The sequence below is a fragment of the Larus michahellis genome, chromosome 1, assembly GCF_964199755.1.
Source record: "Larus michahellis chromosome 1, bLarMic1.1, whole genome shotgun sequence".
Lineage (NCBI taxonomy): Eukaryota > Metazoa > Chordata > Aves > Charadriiformes > Laridae > Larus > Larus michahellis.
The window spans coordinates 155,385,164-155,409,759 of NC_133896.1; the positions used below are offsets into that span (position 1 = coordinate 155,385,164).

A 24,596-nucleotide genomic window follows, 5' to 3' on the forward strand; every position below is an offset into this window, starting at 1 on the left:
TCAGGATGTCCCTGCTGGTTCAGGAGCCGGCATTGCTTGTGCCCACTCCAGAATATCGGCACACAAGGATTCAACAGCATCCAACCGCTCAATTTGCACCAGTTTGGTTAGGAGTTCTGGGATGCTGTAGCCTGCCGTGCTGATGCGATCAAACAGCTGCATGCCATCTGTCATACCACCTATCTCATCTCTCTTCAGTCCAAAGCTCTCGGCAAGGTGGCGCCACGTTTTCACTATGGCTTTTTCTGTGTTGTAGGTCGAGCTGAGCATTCGGCTGGTCTTCTCCAGGCAATCAAACGGCAGCTCCGTAGGGCTCAGACCTGCAAAGTGAGGTGTTCATCGTCAGATCTGTGCACGAGTCTTGACTATTCAAGACATTTATTAAAGTACCACAGCATATACTGTTAGCAATAAGTACAGCTAAAAACTTTGAGTGATAGTCCATGTCTAGCTCCGAATTTATTACTGTATATTACCAAATTAATTCTTCCTAGTGACAGTAGTGTACAATAATTAGGGTAAAAAGTTGTCTGGTAAAGAAGCATTAGTTGGGTTGTATGAATTCCCATGGCACTGCCCCTTCCTTCAACAATTTACTAGCTGTTAGAAAAAGTATATTGCAACCATATCCCTAGTGAGCAGCTCCATTAATGCACCTCTGCACATCGGGCACAGTGTTCGAGCTCGAGAGACAGCTCTGACCCTTCCCTGAGTCTGTCACCAGCGGCTGCTGCAACATCTCTGTAATTGAAAGTTGCCCTCGTAGGAATGTGAGGAGTGAGGTGAAGCAATGATGCCAGACGTTTGCAAGCATAAAAGTCCCTGCAAGTGCTCCATTGTCATTACTATGGCTGAATCTCTAGAGAGGATTTAACATTCATCCTGTGGGGGAAAAGCTACATCCATCCTGTGGGGGATTTAACATCCATCCTGTGGGGGAAAAGTTTCCTACACTCACCTTCTGCAACGTCGCACACGTTAGCATACACGTCAAGTATCTTTTTCCTTCGACTTTGAATCTAAATGAAAAGATTTTTATTTCATTAATTTTGCTGTCATGAGAGAAAACAATTAGCAAACAGCAGTGAAAAACCTGTGGGACGCCCTCATTTCATGGCACTAGGGGTTATCACATAATGTCCTCAAGGGTCCCTTTTGAAGACTCATAGAAAAGGACACAGCAATTATTACGTGGAACATAAATCTATTTCTGGTTTCAAAACCTATTTCTGATTTCTCTTTCCACTGCTAGAGATCTTTCTTTCCACCTTCTAGTCTTTTTAAATATCAATTATTTTTCTGCTCCAAGTGTTTGTATATTTTATTTCTCTTTCACACCAAAGCAAACTCCTGACAATGAGGACAAATCCAATACCAGGCATGCAGGCAATTAATGCAGGGATGTCCGGGTAAGCCAGGACAGGACTGGTCACAGGGGGTTAAATTCAGACTGAAATTGCCTTCTTCCAGTAATCTAAGAGGACTGCAGAGGAGGGGATCTTCCTTTCTGTCATTTGACTTAGAACTGCTTAGCGCATTACTAATTAACTGTGTTTTCTTCTATGATACATTGGCTGGTTGAATCTGAAATGTTTTACGGATAGATTGAAAAAAAATATAAATTAGTGAAACTTTGGACAGGGAAAACCTGAGGTCCAGGGCGCTCTGGTCATTTTTGACAAGAAAGAAACTTGGACTGAAAACCTGACATTTTCCAAGCTGAAAATGGACATTTTGATATAGTTTCATTTAGCAAAAATATTCTCAAGGTTTGGCTTTGGATTCAATGTGGAGTGAAAACAAATGTCAAAATGTCACGAGTTGTCAGAGGGTGGAATTGTCATCCCTCTGCCAGCTCTCATTAGGACAGAGCTTTCTGAAAAGCTGTCTTTTTGATAGGACTCTAGCATTATCTCCGCAAATTTGCCACTTTTTGTTGGGAAAAAAAAAAAAAAAAAGCTCTGCTTTCAGCATTTTATTTTGTGGAAAGATTTTCCTCATTTTATTTGGACTCTAAAGGGCAAGGCGCAGCAATGACTTGGATTAACAGACTTGCAGCTGGAGACCACAAAGTGGCTGCTCCACCTGCACGCGCCCCGTCCTGCCGGCGCAGACACACCGCAGCGCAGACACTCTCTCTCCTTCACATATTCTTGGTATAATTTACATGTGCTTAACCATTCGTGTTGCTGTTACAGGCTTGGATGAGCTGTTTTAGAACCTTGTAAACAGGAATTTTTCTTTTAATGGGTTTTTTTAAAATTCCTCCTAAGCAAACTATTGGATGTTTATTTTCATTCCCTCATTTTTAGGGCAAGGAGGGAGGTTAAATAATTCCATGCCCACGAAGAATTGTGCAGGATGCTCTTTTTACCAGAGCCAGAAGATGGGGGGATTTGTAAAGCTTATGCTGAAAGCAAACGGGTAAAATTGACCCTGATGATCCTTCATGGGGCAGCTCATTGCAGATATTGGTTTTGGTTTTATCGAGGAAGGAGCAGACTTGTATAAGAGCAAACTTTCTTTACCCTCATCCAACAGCTACTTAATACTCTTTCCTGTACTAGAAGTGTTACTTAAGCCCCAGCCTGAAGCAAATTACTGCTTTCCTAACTTCTGGCAACTGGCTTAGTTGTGAAATCTTAGGTATGGAGCAGAGGACCTTGGTGCAGTCTGCCCTTTCATTGAAGACTTTGTCTTCAGCCTTGTCAGCAGGCTTCAGCCCATGAGGAGTGTGTTAGAAGAGGAGGTCTGGAAGAAATAGTTCATGCTTCTGATGTGCTTACAAGCCAGCTATCTAAGTCACTCTGGAGAATATATCTACTACATGTGGTCTTTAGAAGGTAAACCGCTTCTTATTAAACCTGATTTCATGCATAGCAACTCGTATTATCCCATTTCAAGCCAGTGCATACAGAAGTATGATAAAGTTGGATATTTAGAGAGACCTCAGAAAATGGAATTTTAAAACGTGAGCACTGGAGTAGTAAGTTATTTTCAGATGCTCCTGAGTGTCTACAACTAGAAAAACATTTCTCTTGTGTTGAGACTGTGTGTCTGGTCTCAGTTGAAAAATAAGTTATTTTAGAAAGTTTGATCTCAGCCATCCCAACAATTTAAAACATGAAAAGATGTAGTTTCAAACTTTGTTATTCTTAAAAGCTATATAACGTTTGATATTAATGATGTGTTTTTGTCCTAGGTATTGCCATTTAAAAATGATTTTTGAAGTACTAAAAACATAAAAAATACCTGAGCAGACACTGTCTTTTTAAGGATAGTTTCGTGTTAATATAAACTAAAAAGTTGTGTGGGTGAGGTAGCCTTAAAAAAAGTTGTGTGGGTGGTACAGCCTTCACCATACCTTGAAATACTCCAAGTGAGATAAAACGCCCTGAGCAGTTCGCGCTCAGCAGGAAGAAGCAAAGCCCTTCCGCAGCAAAGCAATCAGTGGATTTACAGTGTCCTTCAGAGCACAGGAGTGACCTTCAAAGCACGTGTGTGTTTCAAAATTATACACAAAACCCAAGCACAACACCAGATATTGTTGAAAAGTCTGTGCCATGGAAATACCGATGCTACGGGGTCAAGGTACTATGCGGTCGTATGAATCCAGCCAAGCGGCTACGTTATTTTGCTGTCTTGGATTTTCTGTGGTAAATGTAGCACCGGGGTTAGTTATTTTAGCATTAGCTATGTTGGGGGTTTGCTGTTATTTGTTTTTTCTTTCTTTAGACTGTAAAATATAATACTCAAAAATCAAAGTTATTAATCTTGTAGGAAATTTGGGTTTTTTCATCCCTGAACAGTATATATGTTCATATATGTCACTATGCAAAAGAGATTCTATAATAAATTTGTCTGGAGACACTCTTGTAAATTAGACTGTTCCACACTATAATGCATTTTTGGGGGTTGGTATATTGTTTTTTTAAAAAAAAAAAACAAAACACCTAAAAATCCTCTCAGTTCTTAAATCTCAAAATAGCCTTACCCCAGTTGATTTATTGCTTGTAGAAGATTTATCTCTGGCCAAATGTACTAAAGATAACAAGCATCTCTCTGGAGTCCCTTGCTTGTCAACCGCAGCTTCTTCATCACTATCCATACTGCGGCTTAAAAGTCGTTCATTCTCAGAAGATGCATCATTTTCGCTGTAAAATTAAAGATACGGTTATCTCAGTGGAGCCGCAGTGGAGGGTTGACTCCAGTCATCTCCTTTTTGCTATCCCAGAGTAATGGAATAATGATGTTTTCCATGTCTTATAATGTCCTTCCTCTGAAATGTAACCGCACCCACCAGCGCAGGCTGTATGCACAATGCCCACCAAGTTACGCAGTCACGCCTATCTTGCAAGAATCCTTTTATAGAGGGATTTTCCACTGAGGACAGTGTTTAGCCCACCTTTATCATGTTACCCAGCCAGGTTTGGCCGCCAGGCAGACACAAAGTGAAGAAAACTATCCCACCGTGCCACCCAGATGATGCTATGGACAAGGAGTTTCCCTGAGGCCCGGAGCAGCTATTTTTGCTCCTCCTGCCTGGAAGCGAAGAGGAACCTTACTACGGGCATGTATGTGAGAGCAACACTCAGGTCCCAAAAATGGACCTCTCAACGGAGGAGATGGAGCCCCAAAAGCTGATGAACTGGACACAGAGGGAGTGGTGAGGACACAGGTCTCTATTTGGTAACTTCTGTCATCCTCTCTTAGAGGGTAAAAAAAGTCTACTGAAGCATCTAGTCTTTTCCCTGCTGCCATTATACCCATCTAATTTGTTCTTCATGTATTCCTCCGTACCAGGATGAATGGTATGTCCGCTCCCCACTTCATTCAAACTGGAAGTGTGTTTATTTTTTACCCACCTTTTAACAGCCTTAGCTGGAGTTGCTGTAAGTTTTTCGAACTCTTCTTTCTCAGAGAATATCACAACATTATCTGCAGATCAACAATTAGAGAAATTCAAGTTGGTAATGACTTTCCAAACCAGAGTTTTGTCTCAGGAGTTGGTTCTGCCAGCAAACTTACTGCAAACATAAATCTCTCTGCTACCTTTTTAATTGCTATCAGAGGATTAAGTGACATTCTTATATAAGAAGTATACAAGTATAAAAACTATTACACACAATTCTTTAGTAAACTGATGTGGATTTTATACAGTTCAAAGGAGAAACTGTAGTAAAGAGAAATGCATTAAGAGTATTTAAGCCTAATGTTGTCTTGGACAGAAAAAGCAAAACTGAAGCAACTTATACCTTGCACTTCTTTCTTCTCTTCCTGTGTGTTAGCCTGAGCTTCCACATTTTTTACTGAGTGGCTCTTGCAACAGGCTAGAATATAAAAATATAACACTAATTACTCTCAGAAGCTATCTAAAAATAGCATTTGCAGCTAAAATGTCACGTGCTGAACAATTACCTTGAGCAGAAGGTTTTGTTTTCACAATGTAAAACATGATGATGAGGACAATGGCAATAGCCATTATGAAAATGGTAGACATTGCAATTATAAGAGCTGTAGCCAGATGTCCTTGTCCTGAAAGATCTGCTGGAATAAACAAAAAAATATATTTTCATAAAGGAGCAACTCAGCATGAGAGAATAGTTAACAGTTTGTGGGCTGCTCTACATTTACATTTTGCATACTCGTTTAGTTGATCTGACTCTTGGTTACTTGTTAAACATTGAAAAAGTTACTATTATGTCTTAAAGGGAAAGTAATGAAGAGTTTTTCAAAATTGTGATATTTATGCTGCAATAACCAGTTAACATATTCATAAAAATATTCGATGACGTGATCCATCAGATACAAAGGTGTAGGAAATTATATTATCTGCAAATAATACAGGAAGCTATATGTGAGCGAGAGCAGTAACTTTCCTAACATTATTCTGTGAAACAGCATCGAAGAGGAAAAAAAACAACTGGGACGAGAGCTAAAATGACCATTGATAACTACGGCTGCCTCAAAAGCTTTGCAGTAAAAAGGAGAACCCAACGCGTATGTGGACGGACTGATGTTTTTCTAACCAAGACGTAAATGCAGCACGGCTAGAAGGCGAATTTAAAATAACGTATGTGAAAAGGTATTCAGAAGCAGAAATTGCATGCGAAAGACTAGAATTGAAAAGCCACAAAAGGATGCAGAAAATGTCAGATATGCTAAAATGCGTGAAAACTAATTTTTCTGAAAACATGATCCTCACGATCATGTTTCCGGACAATACCAGGAAGATCAGCAATGTCAGTACCTCATTAATTGCATCTTTCCTGTTGTGTCTTCCCAGGTTCACGTATTTTTAAAACTTAATAATGATGCTGGAGAACTGTTTATGTTAGCTCAATAAGAGACCGGCCATATTTGCGCCTTAAATTATTTTCACCACTCTAAGCTAAGCTTTGCTGAGGCATAGCGCCATTTCTGTATGGCTACAAATAATGAGCTAAATTTATTGCTGGCATTACTGAGTACAGTTCCAATCCATTTTAAGTCCGTCTGACTAAAACAGCGGTGCTGATTAACCAAGAAATAAAAGCTCATTCTGAATTATTTTTTATAGCAGTTTCAGAAATCTGGAAATAGCGGCAATTAAATTCACAATAGATATTTTCAGTTTGGTTGCACTTTATTGATGCTATTTTCAAAACAGCTGCTAAATTAAAACTGCAAATGCATTCTTACCTTTGTGAGCATGCTGGTAAGGGGAGAAAGTGCTTGTGCCAGAGGTACTTGGGAAAATGGCTGAAATGCCAGAGGTAGCCCCCGCACCTGGAATAGAAACAGAAATGCCATAAACTTCCACAGTTACTTTGTCCAGTCAAAGCGATACCTTGGCCCAACTAAACAGAACCCTTACTTAGCTTGATTGCATCTCTACCATGCTGAAAATTGTGTTACAGAATACAATTTTGCATAAGCATCTAGAAGGAGGGGAAGAAGTCAAAGTTCCTGAAATGGTTCTGGACTTAGAAGAAACCCAAGCATCTTCAGACACACGTGCAGGGCCAACTGTTATACATAGATTCCCGTATCACCAGTGTGTCCTCGGTAGCAGAAAGTTTTCCAGAGTCCAGCTGATGACTCAAACTGTTTACAACCCCCGCTCCCTTATTTGCAACTGTGGACCCCAAGTCCCAGCTGGTAGATTCGGCCAACTAGCGCTTCCCACAAGCACCCTTCAGGAGCAGGACCACGGTTTAGTGGACGTGGTTTAGTGGTGGTTTTGTCAGTGTTAGGTTGATGGTTGCACTCGATGATCTTAAAGGTCCCTTCCAGCCTAGGCAATTCTGTGATTCTATGGTGAAACTCTGATGGTGTGCCAACCCTCATGACCCCACAGGAAAACCTAGGGAAGGTGACAAATAATAGTGTTGAATGTCTTTAGGAGTAGAAAACTATCATAACAGGGAACATTAGAATTTCCTGCAATCTATCTGGGCAGTATGTTTCTTACAACTCCCCCTTCCAGTCCAAATCTATATTCTGGAGAGGGGGGAAATCCACAAAAATAGTGAAATGAAGAACTTAAAGAACTTCACGCTGGCGGAGGAGTGAGATTGTCCAATTGTCCATGTCTAAATTCTACAGTTCATCGTTCAGATGGTGTCATACACCAAGTTTTCAAAGCAGTAAACCAAGTCATAAATTAACATATTTTGACAATACCAGACAATACTGGGTATTACTGCGAATAAGGCTTGGGAATTGATGGGAATGCTTTCATACGGGACGGTGTTGGCACAGCATTCCAAAACAGAATAAAAACATTAGGCTTGGGAGAAAACATTCTCTTCATTCTCATGTAAACTTTAATATCATTGGTAAGCAGGTTATGCAACAGCTGCTATCAGCAGACACTGAAAAACATCTTCTGGCTTGGAGGGGGTATGAAATCCCTCCTGCTTTGTATTAGCTGTCTATGGAAAAGGTCCAGCGATAATTAAATTCAGCAGACCTAAAGGCAAAAGACGGTCCTGGTCATCTGGTGAGGTGCACACAGCACACGGCTCCACAAGCTAGTTTGGCAGCTAGAGTAGCTGAGAACTAACCGTGCCATTCTTTTGACCTGGTAAATATTACGAGAAATTTAAACCCACCAGGTAAACTTGTCAGGAAATTAAGTGGTCTGGAATGGTCTGAGAAATGTTCCATGGTTAAGAACAAAGCAATATACATGTTCTTCAAATTAAGAGAAATGTTTTCTAAAAAGAAAAAAAAAAAAGGTACTACCTAACATAAAACGTGGCTGCATGTAGTGAATGAGAAATGTACGCTCTTAAAGTGGCCACAAAGTATGAGTTGCAGATGTCTTTAAAAGACATTTTCTTTAACAATGGTAAAACTTCTTTCAAACCTCATTTGTTGGAAGGAAGCGGATTCATTTATTATAATTGCTCTTTTTTTTTTTTTTTTCCAAACTGAAGAAATGTTTTCATATACTAATTTGTTAATTCAGATGCTTTTCATATTGTGTAAGTGACAGGCGGATTACGTAAGTCTTGCCTTGGGTCCCTTCTCCGTGACAAACTTCCTTCTAGGAAGAATTGGTTATGAGCTCCAGAAACTGCAACGTAGCAGTAGAACACCTAGACACCAGCGTGAAGGTATCATCTGCATGTACTGGAGATTAAAAGACAGGTAATTTGTTAAATTTTCAGCAATTCTTCACAAAAGTGAAGTGAATCACCCTTGGTCTCGACCTATATATTTACTCATCAGGGCTGGACAACGGAGGAAATTTAGTAAATGGCCAATGCTGTAGCCCGATACTTTCCTTCATGTCCACAGGTACCCAGCTTACGCCTATCCTTGCAGTCCCCCTGGCAAATCCAGTTACAGCCACTTGCAATTCTGCGCAGTCCTCGCAAGCTGCAACAAGTCAACAGTAGCTTTTCTTACACCGCCTTTCAGTTAACCCAGGCGAGCCATGCTCCCTCTGCTTGGAGTTTGTCGAACAAGCTTCAGCTCGTCTCCTCCACAAGCAAGTTTTATCAAACTCCCCCCTCTCTCTTTCCCTTCATCTGAGATATGTAGTCATTGAAGTATTTTCTGCCTAATCAATCTTTCAATCATTCGGTATTGTTAGCCACCTCTTTTTCACCGTGTCTCTTTCCTTTTCAAGGAAGGCGAGCCTTCCAAGGTGGGAACTCACGCAGCAGCACGTGGCACGGGAACGGTAAGGAGGAAGGCCACCCGTTCTTCATTCAGCACCATCATCACGCTTCACCCAGCTCTACCCCACATCAGGATACGGCACGTCGCCCACACCGAACACACACACACACACACACACCTTTCCCATGCACAAGAGTGAGCACAAGGGTGAGCTCCGGAGCCTACGTGCAGAATTTCCTCCGAGTTGCATGGGAATGGGACCGCTTTGGTGTTCTCTAGTGCCTGTTGTGGCAAAATCGAGGCTGGTGCTAGAACGTGATGGCCTTTTACATATGCCTAGGTGGGAGTTAGTCGTTATGCATATTTTAAGCCCATTATCAAATTTAATAATTTGGCATATTCATTATGAGCCAAGATTTTTCTTTAGATGTGGGTTGGAAGAAAGTGCCAATTCGTGCACCTGCGCTACAAGGGGAACCAAAAATGCCAGCTTCTGCAGGAGTTCAGTCCGTATCGTCTTTGTGTGCGCAAAAAGAAACCGAACTCGTGGCTGTTGCTTTTTCCCCGTCCAGCAGCACACCGTGATTGCAATGTCAGTTCTTCCTGTGCACATCCAGTTTTGCATCCCAATCACATTATTAATTCTGGTTCCAATATAGACGACACTTACATAATCTATAAAGACGTAGACACAGTTCAGGCAGAGACATCCTAAGGTGCTACAGCACAACATATGGAAACAACTCTATTTTAAGCACAAGAAAAGACTGATAGCTGTAATATAGCTGTGCAAAGGAGTGGCTTATATTCCTAGACACCTGTAAGTAATATTGTAGGAATGTGATAAAGACATTAGGAAAGAAATTTATCACTGAAGTTTGGTCAGCTTTTGCTTTATAAATGTTTTTATTCAAAAATTGTAATTTAGTTATAACTTTCTTGGAGTCTAAATACAGTTTCATTTAAAAACATAGTTATTGTTTAAAAGAACAATTGAACTTGTATTCATATTTGAATGTTTGGGGGTTTTTAGCTCAAAAGATAGCTTTAACTTAAATTGCCGTGCAGTCAGCCTTTTGTCCTCACGGTGAACAAATGCTGGGCAATAAAATAATTTTTTTTTTTCGTTTCAAAGAACCTTTCTGCTTTATGCAACAGGACCATTACAGTTGTTCGTGTGTCTCAAGACAGATTTACAAGAAGAAGTGATGGACAAAACTACCAGATTTGTGAGAGGAGGAGGGCGCAGGGAGGGGAGGTTTTACCAACATGCCCCTTTGCAAAGTGTTTGTGAGTGAATAAAATCTGGTGCAGTAGGAGACCATATGTGCTCCTGACATATGTTGCTGTGGGTGTCAGCTTGCTGGTCCCTGCAAAGGACTGCTGCTCATAGCCAGCAAAAGCTTTTTTTTTTTTTGAAGTTTATTTAATACTTAATGACATATTATAAAAACACCCAAAGCGTGCATACAACAGACTATCAGAGTGATCCCCAAATAAGAAGTGTTTCGAAAATGTCTTGGTGTATATACGAATCTATTTCTTGCCATTGAGCGGAGCTTGCTTTCTCCTGATGCATCCCCCTTCTCACAGCCGTGGTCCATTTATGAATGGCAACGCACGCTCGCCACTGCCAGCTGAGCTGCGAGTCCCATCACTGAGACCGTTTTATGGGAGCGAAGTCAGATAAAGCACATATAGGCAAATAAATAACTAGCAGCCCGGAATATGAGATGAAAAATAAATTATATTGAGTTGAAATTCAATAGAGGTAGACAGTTTATGGCTGACAAAGTAATTGAAAACTGGATTATAAGTAAACCTAGGCATAAATAAAGAAGCAGATATTTAGAGAGCAGAGGTCAGAATTTTCAAATTAATGTAAATCTGTACTCAGGGACTTGCACGAAAGGTTTGGTTTCAAACTTAAGGAAACAACATTGCACGTGGAAACCCTGCGTGCTCGGAAAGTCATGGAGGCTGAAGCAGCAGTCAAAGCCAACCCACTCTCTGAGGTGTCTACACGTGACTTCAGTAACCAAACATTAACCAGCTCTGAAAATACTGCAAAGCGGTAGCGACAGAGCATATGCTAGACAATGGAGGATTGCCTGACTGCTCTTTATTTTACTGTCTTTTATTTTCAGGGGACATACGGAATACTCCAAAGCAAGTTACTCTAACGTTTGCTGGAGCCGCAGGTCGATACTTCAGTTAGTGCAGGTAGTTATTAAACCAGGAAGAGCACAAAATAAATTAATTCCTGAGAGTGAACCTTTTCACAATGGGAATAGCAAAGTTCCCCCAGACTTTTATTTTTGATCTGGTCATTCTCACTCTAAGTCACCACTACTCTTCAGACATATAAGGAAATGTTTTATGCTGTTGTGCTCTCTGTAATGTCTCCGCTTGTTCTATTTCTCCCTCCTTTTATTTCGCCCCGGCAGGGAAGTAGTGATGATTACAGGCTGCGTGGCCTTAGCCCGACAGTTTGTTTGCATCTGTTGTAGCTTTGTTTAGGATGCCCTGGGAGCTGTAATCACCGCACAGTACTGGAAGGTCACAGGCACACGCTTCATGAATGAAGCCCACCTCCAGGAATTCAGCATCATGCCCTCTTTCTCTATGCAACGTGAAGGGAATAATTGCTGTTGAACCCCTACTACGGTGACTTTAGAAGCGTCAGAAAGGAGAGAAGGACCCGCAAGGAGCCGCTGCTCCTTGGTGTCCGGGCTGTACAGGTGGTGGAAAGCTGCAGCCCTGCAGGTGCTGCAGCTCCTGCGTCTGGGCAGAGCGATGCTGCAGAAACCTGCACGATGGGAGCTGCATCTCCGGCACAGCCGAGAACATCAAAGCCACCGGAGTTTTGTTTCAGGAGAGCTGCACTGGGCCCAGGTGCCTTCCTGAGCGATACCTGGGCCCAGCCTTCCCAGCAGCTGAAGACAGCAAACCCCATATTTGCTTCTCGGAACCCTCCCCTTGAAGGTTTATGGCTGAGGCCAATTTCATCCTAAGATTAGGTTCCTTTCCTAATATAGACAAACCCTAAGGGGATGAGAATTAGGCCATACCACCGGCGAACAATAAAGCGCTGCCTTCGACATTTCTCCCATTCCACATGTGAAGAGGAATGGGGTGTTCAGAGATCAAACAACTCAAAAAAAAAAAAAAAGTTTGTTAGCTCCAGCTAACAAGCCTATTCATTTGTAAGTGTAATTTGAAACAGAAGGAAAAAAAAGTCCTGACGTTGATCGTATTACAAAAGGACAAAACTGGCAAGGAAAGAAAATTAGTGATATTACAAAGAATGGAGAGTTAAAATAAAAATCTCTGAAAGAATTATTTTTCACTAATACAAGTGTTCTTGGCATTAGGCTTGTTTGTGTTAAGCATTTCAATTAAGGAGGCTGAGTTCTCCGTCTTCAGCACACGGGTGTGGACGTGCCCCCCCCACGATTACAGCTTACACGAAGCCGTCAGCTTGTTAGTCAATTGTTCCATCTCATCTGTTTAGTTTTTTCAAGTTCTGATGATACAATAATAAAAATTATCTATCTTTTCCGTTTCTAGATGCCATTTGCTCTCTGGTAATTAAAAAATAAATTGACTACGTATGTTTTCCTTTGGGTTTTTTTTTTCTTTTTCTTTCTTTTTTTTTTAATTTTCCTAAGCCATCATCGGTAGCTGTTAAACTTGAAAACTTACACAGGTTGATTACTGCATCTGTTTTCATCTCTACAACTAGCAAAAAAGATGAGAGGAAAAAAAATATTTTGTGCCCATGCAAACTTATGAATATATACAGTAGATTAAAAAGAAAACCCCCAATCAGTTGCTGAAGTTCTCTAGATCAATAATCTGTGAGTGGAAAAGGATTTACATATTTGACATAATTGTGTAAATACAACTTCAAAGTAAGTTCTTCAATTTTTGCAGTGGGGTTTGATTTTGTTTTCCTCCACCATTTTTGAACTGGAATGGCAAATATCAAAGTTTGAACAGAAGAGCAGAGTTAATATACATAAACTGATAGAGAATTGCAGCTGCTAAAAGACAAAATCTCTTGCAGCAGCAACTGTACCTCTCTGCTAGAGAAGCTCCATGTAGGTTTAACTATTCTCTCTTTTGCATATACTTTTACATGGGATAAAAGAAAAAAAAACCACAACGCAAACACCCAATGTAGTCAGAAGCCTCAAGTAACTCCACTTCCAGAGGTGTCAACAGAAAATCCAGCACCATTAACTGTGGGAAGCCACATCTTAAAGTGGTTTGGTGCTCATTACCTTCATTCTTTGATTTGCATAAGAAACCTTCCTCCCCTACTTTTTGCAGTGCTGCTATTTATCGCAGGGGCATCACACCCCAATTTACTGTCGGCAATGGGTCACTGGTGGCCCGTGATCTGCTTCATGCACAGCTGAAGGCCTCACACCTCCGATGGGTTGGCATTGTGCTCCTCTGTGCTTGGCAGACCAGGCCCGAGGCTCCTACCCAGAAGTCTTACACAAGTGTTTCACGGTGCACAAGACATGAAAAACTGCAGTCTTTAGGGTGACGTTTACCCTTTTCCCAGTAAGAAAAAGCTTTCCTGCTACACAGCACACATCCTTATGCTCACATACGCACAGCCCCTTGCCCGTACGTGCCCATTGCCCACAAGCTGCCGCTGAAGCCTGGTGTTCCTCCCAGACTGCTCCCATCCTTCAGTCCAGAGAGACAGTTTCAATGCCATAACCTGGTAATACGTTTGCCTCAATTAAATATGTCAGACCTCTGTGAAATGTCTCCTTCTCCTCCCCCTCTTTTCGATGCTATTTTGTGCTATTTTTGTCTTAAGTCACAGAAACACAGAGTCACAGAATGGTTTGGGTTGGAAGGGACCTTAAAGATCATCTAGTTCCAACGCCCCTGCCGTGGGCAGGGACACAAGTCCCTTTCTCACTTCCAGTCTTTTCTACACTAGTGTTTCCAGATGCTGGGACTCGGGGTGTTCATCTTGTTTCCTCAGCCATTTCAAGGTTTATTGACTGTGTAGGAGATGAAAGTTGCACAGCAGGCTCTTGGAGTTGAAAGCTATTTGTTTACCCTTTGATCAAACCCAAACACTTTTCTGCCAGACATAATGTATCGTCAGGCAAATTCCCTGAGCAGGTTTCCATGCAGCAGCACACAAACCATGCTTTGCTCTCCTTCTGGCCCTCCATAACACGCAGGCCAGGCACTTCCCCAGCACAGTATTTTTCCACCTAAGGAGAGCACAACTGTCCTTCAACCCTGTCTCAAACCTAATGAAGGCCTGAAATGGGATTAATCTGCCCTCATTCTTCTCTCCAGAGGTATAAAGCCAGAGCTTGTCACTCCCAGTTTCCTATTTTTAAGTAATTTGCCACCTTTGGTACCTTGCAACCTATTGGGTCACCCTTCTCCAGCGTGGTGCCATATGCAGGACACTTTGAAGAAAGGGCAGCTCTAGGGAAGAGGGACCCTGGCAAAATTTAAGTTCCTGATGGCTGTTCAGTGTTATTTTGAAGTCTCGCTAAAGAAAGGGAAGACGCCTGGGATCATTTGGTGTTCTCTAAGGCCTTCCGGGTCCTCCACCACGACAGCCAGAGGGGTGCATGAGGAGCGCTGCTACACAGAAGTTGTTCTGCATAGAGGAACCATTCTTATCAAAGAACTGATATTATCCTTCATATCAGAAGGATCAGAAATGGCATGCTAACACCAAGGGTATGTGCTCAAATTTGGAATTTGCAAACCTCAAAAAATGAGGCAGTTGTGCCACACTGACACGATGCTTTTTCTTTGCTCTGACTGGTATAATCTGATGACAGTGAAACATGGGAGAGATAAAGAAGATTTATTTTTGCTGATTTTATGCTGCCTGGCAGCATAAAAATACCAAATTTTATGCTGCCTGCCACAACAACAGTGCGCTTTTCAAGAGGTTCCTGCAGCAAGGCTGATTTTCCAACTGGAGTACAAATTACTGCCTATGAATTAGGGAGCTGCCATCCCAAACAGGGTCCAGAGGTTTAGACTAAATTACCTGAGCTTGGTGATTTGATTTTTAAGAAGCTTTCCTACTTTTTAAACACTTGTAATCAAATGGTTGGTTTCATAGACTTGATTAAAATGGTAATGTTTACTCTTTCTAGGACTAATGTTTTCTCCTACCTTAGTACCCAATTTGTTGTTTTATGCGCCTGCCTAAATTCCTCCCAAAGATAATATATATTTATTCTTGTGTTTGTCAAGTGAAAAATTGCACGTGGTTAATCAGTTGTTGCAGTTCATACTTTCCCCACAGAACAAAGCACATTATATATAGTATCTGCCAGATATGCTATCAAAGACAAAGATTTTGAGTAATAGCCATAAGATCTTCTGGTCGTTCCTTGCCAAATCAGTAAGCTACAACATGTTTGATACTACTAAAAACCCATTGCAGCACGTGTTTGAGACAGACCGTCAGAGCTGAGGAAGTGATTCATTTCAGGCTATGGGCTAGCAGCCGGCATGGCTGTATTCCCACCAACGGGGCAGCCAGCCCGCCCGTGCATGCAGAAGATGCGTCCTCATCCTTTTACCAGATAACCTCATCTCCCACCGAGACTCCTAACCTCATGTTTTCACTTACCTCTCCCCCTTCTCCCCACATCTCACACTCGGGTCCTCCCTAGCACCTTTACCTCACCTCCTAACATGGACCTTGTCTCACCAAAATCACGCTCACCCTGCCCTTGCCCGCTCCCTCTGTCTCAGGCAGAGGTGCACATCTCGGGACCGGGTGGGTTTCTGCAGCCAAGCGGGGTGAGAGGCTGTAGAACCGATCAGCCCCTTTGCGTGCAGACAGGTCAAGGGAGATGCCTCCAGCCAGGCTGTCACCGCTCACCAGGAGCTGTGTGAGGTGGTAATTATCCCCTGGCTCATCTGAGCTCCGTCACTTTAGGAAAGGTGGTAGCTGTTAATGACCTATCCCCCTTTGAAGTGGCTCGCAGAGCACCAGTGATACACAGTTCGGCAGCATCTGAACTCAGTGATTGCTATTTATGTACACAACTAAGTGCTCAGGGACTTCTGTGTCAACCTCTGCTTTCATATCAAGCAGGCAAAATACTGCAATTCTTTTTCATGATAAAGACTTTTACAAGAACAGGACACGGACAGGACATCTGTTTCAGATGCATCGGGTTTCTCTGGGGGACAGCCCATATTTGTGTGGTTTTTGTTGGTTTGTTTGGTTGGTTTTTAAAAAAAGCTTTTTCTCCTTATCTGCTCCAGATTCTCTGAAGGGGTGTGGAAGTAATTTGTTCATTCAGAGAGAACCTAATTTTCCCTTTTTCTCACATTCTTTACCCCCTAAAGGAGAAAGCACGTGGAGCATAAAGGAGAAAGGATATGAAAAGGTGTGATGCACCTTTACGGGGATCTATAAAGTCTCCCATGTTTTCCTCATAGCTGAACTGAAACGGAATTAAAAAAATACAGTTTTGTGACTTCCTGCACCTACTGCTTAAGGAACCATAATAATCCTGTATGGGGTGCCTTAACAGATGAAAACTGGAGCACAACCGAACAATAGCAGGTCCTAAAATCAAGGGTTCTGATCCCCCCCTCAAATGTTCAACATTTGGTCCCTGTGTTGGCAAGGCCAGTTGGAAGCAGAAATCGCTTTACTGGAGAGGGAGTTATTGTTTGAACATAATAATCATCGCTGAAGGACTTCATATTGAGCTTCCAGATGATTTCTAGTCAAAACCAGATGAAATGCATAGAAATCGCAGAACACTTACATTCCTTGGTGTTAGGAGGCGCCAACAAACATGAGTAGCAAACCATCCCATATATGTTTCGAGGTCTGTTTTCCAGCATGTAGTAACTGAAATGAAGGGCAAGATGAGGCAAAACAGTGTAAATTAATATGCTACAACTGAGCATGGTTCAGCAGCAACCAATTACACTGAGATAAAATCATTTTAAAAAAAAACTTTTATAAGCAATTTGATGCAAAGATTATTCTTTTTTTTTTTTTTTAAGCTGCCTGAATAGAGACAGTGTTTCCCTTCTTCCTTTCCTCCTAAAAGGCAGTTAATCAGGCATCAAGCCTACATGACAAGAAGTAGTATCATTGCCTAAAACAACATTATTCTCCCTGCTGGGTTCAAGCTGCAGTTTACAGCATGCCCTGAAATAAGATTTTTCAAAATAAGGGAACGCTATTTTTTGAAGCAGTAATCTTTCAGGCAAGAGCATCAATTGGACATGGTTGGCTAATTTTCTTTCAATGTCCTTAATGTTAGAACCAAATCTGAGCCAAATCAGAACAAAAAATACAGGAAAACACCACCATTACAGGGAAAGTCAGATTAGGTTTTACAGAGAGGTTTTGTTGTTTTTTTTTTAATACTTCCTTGCTGTATGGTTTATAAGTTAGTCCTTGATAGTGGAATTACAGTGAGAAGGAAAAGTTTTCATTATTTGAAGTTCTGGGCTGCTAATAAAGTTAGTGTTGAAATAAGGTAATTGCTAATGCAATAATTGGATCCACAGGCATGCTAATTAGTAAATTACATCAAAATCATACACAGTTGACGTTATGGATATATCCTTACAAATCACTTGACAGTCACTACAAATTTGAACAAAGAAATAAATAAATTCATAATCCATTCTGTGCGGACAGGCACTCAACATAACAGACACTTTACACAATGGGGAATCTGTTTTCCGCTCTCACGTACCTGTCTATGCATGTGCAGTACGTTTTTTCTGGAAAATGTACGCATTGTTAGGAAATGACTGCTGAAACTGTCCAGCAAAATCAGTTGGCCATTAATGAATGACCCAGCCTACAAATAAGGGTCCAGCAAACGGAGTACGCAGGGATGCAAGGATGGGGCTGGGGGCCGGAGGTACCTCAGAGAGCAGGCAAACTGAACATGGTTCCTCCTTTCTTTCTTACTGGTTTTAAAAGACTAGCCCTCACTCTTTCTTCTGAATGTCTCTTGTGCCCCATCTGCCACTTCACCCTTCTCTCAGGAGCAAAACTTCATCTTTCCACTCTTATGGGGGCCTGTGTAATGTTAATGGTAGCTCGTGAAGCGGCTAATAAATAAGCAGGGAACGACTGCCAAACCACAAAAAAAGAGTGGCAGGCCAAAAATACATATAAATCTATAAAGGAAAATACAGGACAGTTAGGATCCACAGTCTAATAGCCACAGTGGTTTAGGAAAGACAAACAGTCCTTCCAACAGTTAATTAAATCAAGCTGGTGGAATATTTCTTGGTTTTCACCACAATGCAGGATGGTGGAGGACACATAAAGAAAACTGAAGAGGATGCTCGTGGAAAGCAACTGTTCGCTCACATGAGTAGGAACCTCTGCAGCTGCAAACATTAATGATTCACCCCTACAAAGTAGTGGCAACAGATTTGTGTTTCTGGCTACTTTGCAATGCACCAAATATTAAAGGCAATATTGGAAATATCCGATCCCTTTATATCACTAACTATGGAGAAGTGGCCCACTAATGAAATAATGAATTTTCGTGGTGTTACTCTTCCACTATGAGGCTCATTATTCCTCCTTCCTTAGCACCTGCCAGGCCCAGATTTTGAAGTGTCACGGGAAAAATGCAAGACTAAAGGCAAGACTGAAAAACAGACTTAAGCGTTTTCCTACTTAACACCATGGTCGTTTATCTCGGGCTCATCTTGGTGGTGTCATGTCACACTCAGGGACTTCGCCCCAGGTTTAGGTCTACCCCCTTGCAGGGACCAGGGCACCTGGGACTGGGCGGGGGACAGATGGGGGCTGTTCTCGGCAGGGGACATTTTGTAGAGAGACAACAGCGAGGTGATGAGCACGTAAGTGGAGGCGCTGCTGCCTTATCCAGAACTGCAGGGAAGGACTTCATTTCATGAGAAATCCACTGTCTTTTCATTCAGAAAACAAAGGGAAGAGCTCGTTCCTTCTTTTAACATACCTCAGAGAAGAGAATTGAACCTGGATTTGCTGAAACCATGGACAAACACATAAAAAGGGGAAGTGGCAGTAGCGGAAGCATCTCTGACTATATTTTAAAAGAAAATGTTCCCTTTGCAATTCCATCTTGTGAGGAGACCAGGCAGTTCCTCCAAGCATGAAGGAGACTTATCATATACGCTTGCCCTGTTCTTAATCCTCTGTGGGTTTTCACTTATGGCCGCTCCTGAAGACAGACGACCAGGCTAGAGAGACCCTTACTGTGACACGCTGTGGCTGCTCCAAGTTGGTCGTGATTTCAGTCACCCTACAGGAACACCTAATGGATCATCCCAGTGAGGGAAATAGTCTGAGTCGCACCTAATTTCCACATTCTTGACCTGTCCTGTTTACCATGATGGAAGAGCTTCTGGGGAGGAGCAGAGGATGAAGCCTGCAGTGCCCCAGGAGGTTAGGTCTGGGTAACTCCAGAGTTCACTGGCAGCTGAACTTTGGTTTTGAGGATCACAGCTCTGGAGCTAAGCCTTTAAATTCCCCCCTGGTCATAGTCTTGCAAGCTTTTTGTGAGCTTGACAAATAGTCTTATTCCTATTTTATATGCAAGGGAACCTGGACACAGACAAGCAGTGGATGACCCATGCTCTTGTACCAAAGGTCTCCTTCTTCCCTAAAACTAATTATCAATAACAGTGAAAAAAAAAAAAAGAAAACCTTATTTTTCCCCTCCCATTGACCCGGGGGCTCTTTGAGGTTTCCTGCCTGGGGAAGGGAGCACTCTGACAGCTGCCACTCACCCAGGCGCCTGGCTGTCCCTCTGCTACCAGGGGCAACGAGGAAGGGTGACCAGTCAGTCAGCCTCTGCTCTGGTCCAGGGGCTCTGCGTTTCCCCCACCACCCCACAGGAGCAACCCCTGGGGTCTTTAAGATGCACAAGGAGTCAAGGCAGCTTCAGAGCTTCTTTTAGCCTGTATTTAATTTATCCCGAGAATTTAATCTCTTCGTGCTCGGAGTAAGAGGGTGTTTCTCCTTAACTGCTGGCCTCTCCAAACTATCCCAGGACCTGAGAGTCACCCACAGAGCGGCACACAGCCAGGCTCCGGCAGACCAGTTTCTGCTACAGGTTACACCTGTGCAAACATGATGTTTTGAGATTACTCCCCAAGCACCAGCTGTGCAAGCTGATTATTTTCAGCTAGCACCCCGCTCCCACCTGGGTGACCTCATTAGTCCTGACAAAAATTGCAAAACAGCAACTGTGGCCACTATTTAACTTTCTTGCTCTTTATGATGTATGAGGGGAAGTCAAGAGGGAGCTCTTTTCAAATCACATCATCAGTTTGCTCGGCTGGCAGCTAGACAAGTCCTTCTTTTTATTTGTAAACTGTGAAAATTTCACACAGACTCACTGATATAATAAACCTGGAACCTTGCAGGGCCTCTTTAACAGGGTTTCCTGCCCTATAAGTAGTGTGGGTTATACAGCGTCTGCAAAATGCACAAAAGCCAAACGTCAGTAGGAATTAGGGTTCTAAACCAAAGAGGCGCACTGGCAGAAACTGAAAAGGTATGTAAGGTGAGGTTGTGTTTTAGAGTATTTACTTACCCTACCAAAACCAAAAAATGTTGAGAAAGCAAACGCGTGCTTGGGTTTCGGACTTTGAAGGTAAGGTGGTCAAGAATATATTGCTAACAGACTCCATGTAGCAATTGGTTTCTCACCATTGCTATTAGATTTATACTGAGCATAAGAGACCATTAAAAAGACGGACTTAAACAGCATCTGTTTTAAGTGCCTTCAGCCAGCCCTGGAACTTGTTCTGACTCTGAACAACAGCACACACGCCACGTTAGCAGCTCTTTAGACCCCTTTCTGTTGGGTAGAAAGGACCCTGAGAGACTAAAATGCCTTGGTCAATCTCACCTAACAGCTATGTAAGCTAATTCTGTCAACTACTGACGAATTTGCCAGCTGGTCACACGTGGAGAGGAGATATTTTACGTTCCTAAACACGCTGTAGTGCCACCATGGATCCTACAGAGTATCCAAGGCACCTTCATGGAGCTCGTTTGTGGGATGCGGGACTTACAAGGCGGCCATCTGAAGTGGCAGCTGGAGGCCACGCTGGATTTCTTAGAGCACCCAAAAAGGCACTGTACACCTGTGCTTGGGTACGTGAGCTGCTCCCTTTCCACCTCTAGTAGGAGGAGAAATTTCAGTTTTTCTAGTTGTTCCCAACAGTTTCTTCAGTGAGATTTTGGTAAGATTAATGATGTCTTGTGATACACTAAATTCACCAATGCTTTTGAAACATTATAAATGTATTGTTTTAGCACAGACTGAAAAACATAATTCACAGTCAGCTAGGACACAAAGAGGCTGCCAGAGATTTTGACATTAAAAAAGTATTTTGCGGTGCCTTGGCTAGAGCAAAGGTCCATGGTTAAACCCTTACCCCGGGAGACATGGACCACACTCTGCATCGTTCTCCTGATCGCCGGGTGTCAAGACTGTTGCTCGAAAAAAACCCTCGCAGTCTTTGTGCCGCCTGCATATCTGGTAACCTCCTCTGGAAAACTTCTCCGAAGGGCAGGGGATGCAGCCGTAGTCCTCATCTTTGGTGCCGTATCCACATGTCTGCAACAACACAGTCACTGAAAAGCAGGCTTGCGCTACCCACCGGCTTCTAGCGAAAGGGAATAGCCATACTCTGGCCCGTTGGCTTTGCAGCACAACGTCCTAACAAGGGAAAAGAGTTTGCTGTTTGGTCCCTTAGTGTCTGTCTGACCTAAAAAGGCCATGGAGGGATACAAGGACCCAACATGCTGTGTCCTGGAGAGCAAAAAGGGGAACCAGAGCACCATAATCCTTGAAAGTGGCCCCCCATCATAGCTATTTATATCACCTTCCAGCAAGTCATGGAAGTGAATTTTGGCTGCTGCTTAGATAGAAAGTGAACTGAAAATTGAAAAATAGAGAAGAAAAATACAGGGGAAACACAGCTGCAGCAGGGAAATCAGCGATCTTGCGTTCATGCTTGAAGAGGCCAGAGGGAACATCACAAAAGGCAGTGTTTGTACGAGATTTCGTAACCCCTGAACTCACATGTCCCAGCTGAACATTACATTTAGATTAAATAAAACTAAACCCAACTGGTTATTATTCAAATGTACTTGTTCAGGACTACCAACTGCGTGAAATTCTTGCAATAGGATGTTTATCCCATTAAAACCAAACAGGATTTCAGTAATTCATTTTTTAATAAGCAACAATTATCTGCTGTAAATCAAATGGTTACTTAGGAACTGTAATTTAAAATGTTGCAGAAGCATCCAAGTTCCTCCAGTGCCAAAATGTCTTAGTGGGAGAGCAAAATTAAATTCTCGGTGTGGGGGGCCAGCGAGCACACCAGACTAACCAATTTATCACACCAAGCCGTAATGGCAGCGTCAGATTTTTAAATAACTATTGAGATGAGAACGGGCCGGCAGAGACCGTGAGTGAAACTTTTACCTTACGACTTTTACAATATCGCTTTTAACAGGCATGGCGTACAGCGCACACGTGTACCCAGGACATGGCGTACCGGTGTGCGCACAACGCAGTGCCTGGCTCCCATGGCACACTCGCAGGCGTGAGCTTAAGCATCTCTGCCCTTCCCCAGTTTCTCTCTTATCCATATATTACCTCCGCGTAGCAAAGCGTTTGTTTTTTGGGTTTTTTTTTGCATTCGGTGCTCGATATGTGTCCCCCCAGAGGAAGCTGGAATTACCATGTAAGGCTCTTCGCCCGGCTCGCACTTGGGACAGTCGTGGCACATGCCGGTGGTCTGGTTGTAGTATTCGTTCTCGCCGCAGTTGGAGTATTCGGCGCTGGCGGAGTACACCAGGGAGACCTGTCACCAGAGAGCATCCCAGAGCACTGTCACTTCCACCGCCTTTGTCCCCCACGCCTCCCCCCCTGTGCCTGTCCCCCCCTTCTGAGCCTCGCCCAGCTGCTGTGGCTCAGAAGGCGATGGGGACAGCATCGCGGGGGGAAACACCCCTAAAGCTCAGAAACAGAAGCGGTGCCGCTATGTGGGATGGAGGCAGGAATGGTTTTCAGCAACCTGGTCCTCCTAAGAGTTTCTCAGAGCACTGATGCTTGCGCACAGCTACAGCTCCTCAAAGTATTGCAGGCCGTGATTCCTGACCTATTTGTTCTCATGCTCTCCTGTGCAGCAAACGCCTGAGTTTTCACCTTCACCTTCACCCTCACCCTCACCCTCACTCCTCCCAGCTCTAACTGTGACTGCAAGCGACAATTATAACAACCTGAGATAATGAGCTGCGTCAGGACTCAACCATGGTAAGGCTGTGTTCCATGTGACACCCAGGCAAATGATCTCTTCCAGCGCCTCCTGTCTCTGCCCCATCCCGGGTCCCCCTCCTCCTCCCCAGCAGCCTCAGTCTAAGCAGCACATGCCCAGGTGTTTCATTGAATGGAAACCGATCACTGCATCGGGGTTCAGTCCCAAAGTTGTCTGTAGCTGGACCATGGCAATTCAGAGGTGTTTGCAAAGACCCAAGGAGAACCCAGTTATCTTTGCATGCTGGAGAGATCTATACGTGCATAAATACTTACCACCAGAAAAGGAAACACGTGAGTCCATTTACGTTCCCCCAGGTGAGCCATGCTCTCTTGATATTTTACCTGAAAAGATAGAATTGGTGACTGTTTACGAAAACGAGCAAATATTTGCGTGTGTTGCCAAAATAAGAACTGAAGGGCTCATAAGCAGAACAAAGGTTACAGGGGAGCGATGCCCGGAGGTCTAAAGAAAGAGAGGGGGAGATGCGCACGTGCACCAACACACACGCACACACTACACATCCTTACTGCACACCTCATTCCTCTCTTCAAGAAGACCGATGGCATGAGGGAGCCCGGTCCTGTAGCCTTTATAAAAATCTGACAAAGATGAGGAATCCATTCTGAGCCCCGGCACTTCTTGGCTTGCTGAGAAATCTTCCCGTGGAGGAACCAAGGGCTCCCACGGAGACAAGTCTCGACCGCTGAATGAAAGGGGGATGGGGATCAGTAGCCTGGCTTGTATCCGCACCACTCAGTGCCTGACCCTGCTAGATCAGATTGGTCTAGGAAAGATCTAGCTGGAGCGGCCAAAAGCAGAGCCAGGGAGCGAACTGATGGCAAGCAGCGTGGGCAGCTGGCACGTCGGGGCTGCACCTTCCTCGCCGGCTCTTGAGGATCCACCGAGAAAGCCCAGAGCTGCCTTCCATCGGAAACGTTGGCTGCTTTTTGTTCTCAATAAGCAAACTGCAGGTTTAAGAGGTAAAGCTCAAGGAAGAAGCCAAACTTTGTATTTGAAGTGCTATTACAATGGTTGGGGAAAAGAAAGGAAAAGAAAGGCTGCAATCAATCTCTGCTATAAACACACGTGCTAATTTATTTCATTTCTTCAAATGAATAGTTTTGAATAAGGCCTAATGT

General features: G+C 43.1%; 1 protein-coding gene across 2 annotated transcripts; it reads right to left on the reverse strand.

The window, feature by feature from the left end:
• EDAR (ectodysplasin A receptor) lies at positions 1-23,792 on the reverse strand. 2 transcript variants are annotated; one of them, XM_074572917.1, is made up of 11 exons: positions 23,730-23,792; positions 22,879-23,001; positions 21,562-21,743; positions 16,914-16,999; positions 6,682-6,768; positions 5,419-5,547; positions 5,256-5,330; positions 4,866-4,938; positions 3,995-4,154; positions 959-1,019; positions 1-320 (listed from the first exon to the last, which is right to left on the reverse strand). In XM_074572917.1, the coding sequence occupies exons 1-11, from the start codon at positions 23,778-23,780 to the stop codon at positions 1-3; spliced, it is 1,347 nt and encodes a 448-aa protein (XP_074429018.1). In that variant the 5' UTR covers positions 23,781-23,792. The 2 variants fall into 2 exon arrangements, with proteins under 2 accessions (XP_074429018.1, XP_074429017.1); XM_074572916.1 differs by having other exon boundaries at positions 5,419-5,544; positions 23,730-23,780.
• Positions 23,793-24,596: the final 804 nt, after the last annotated feature.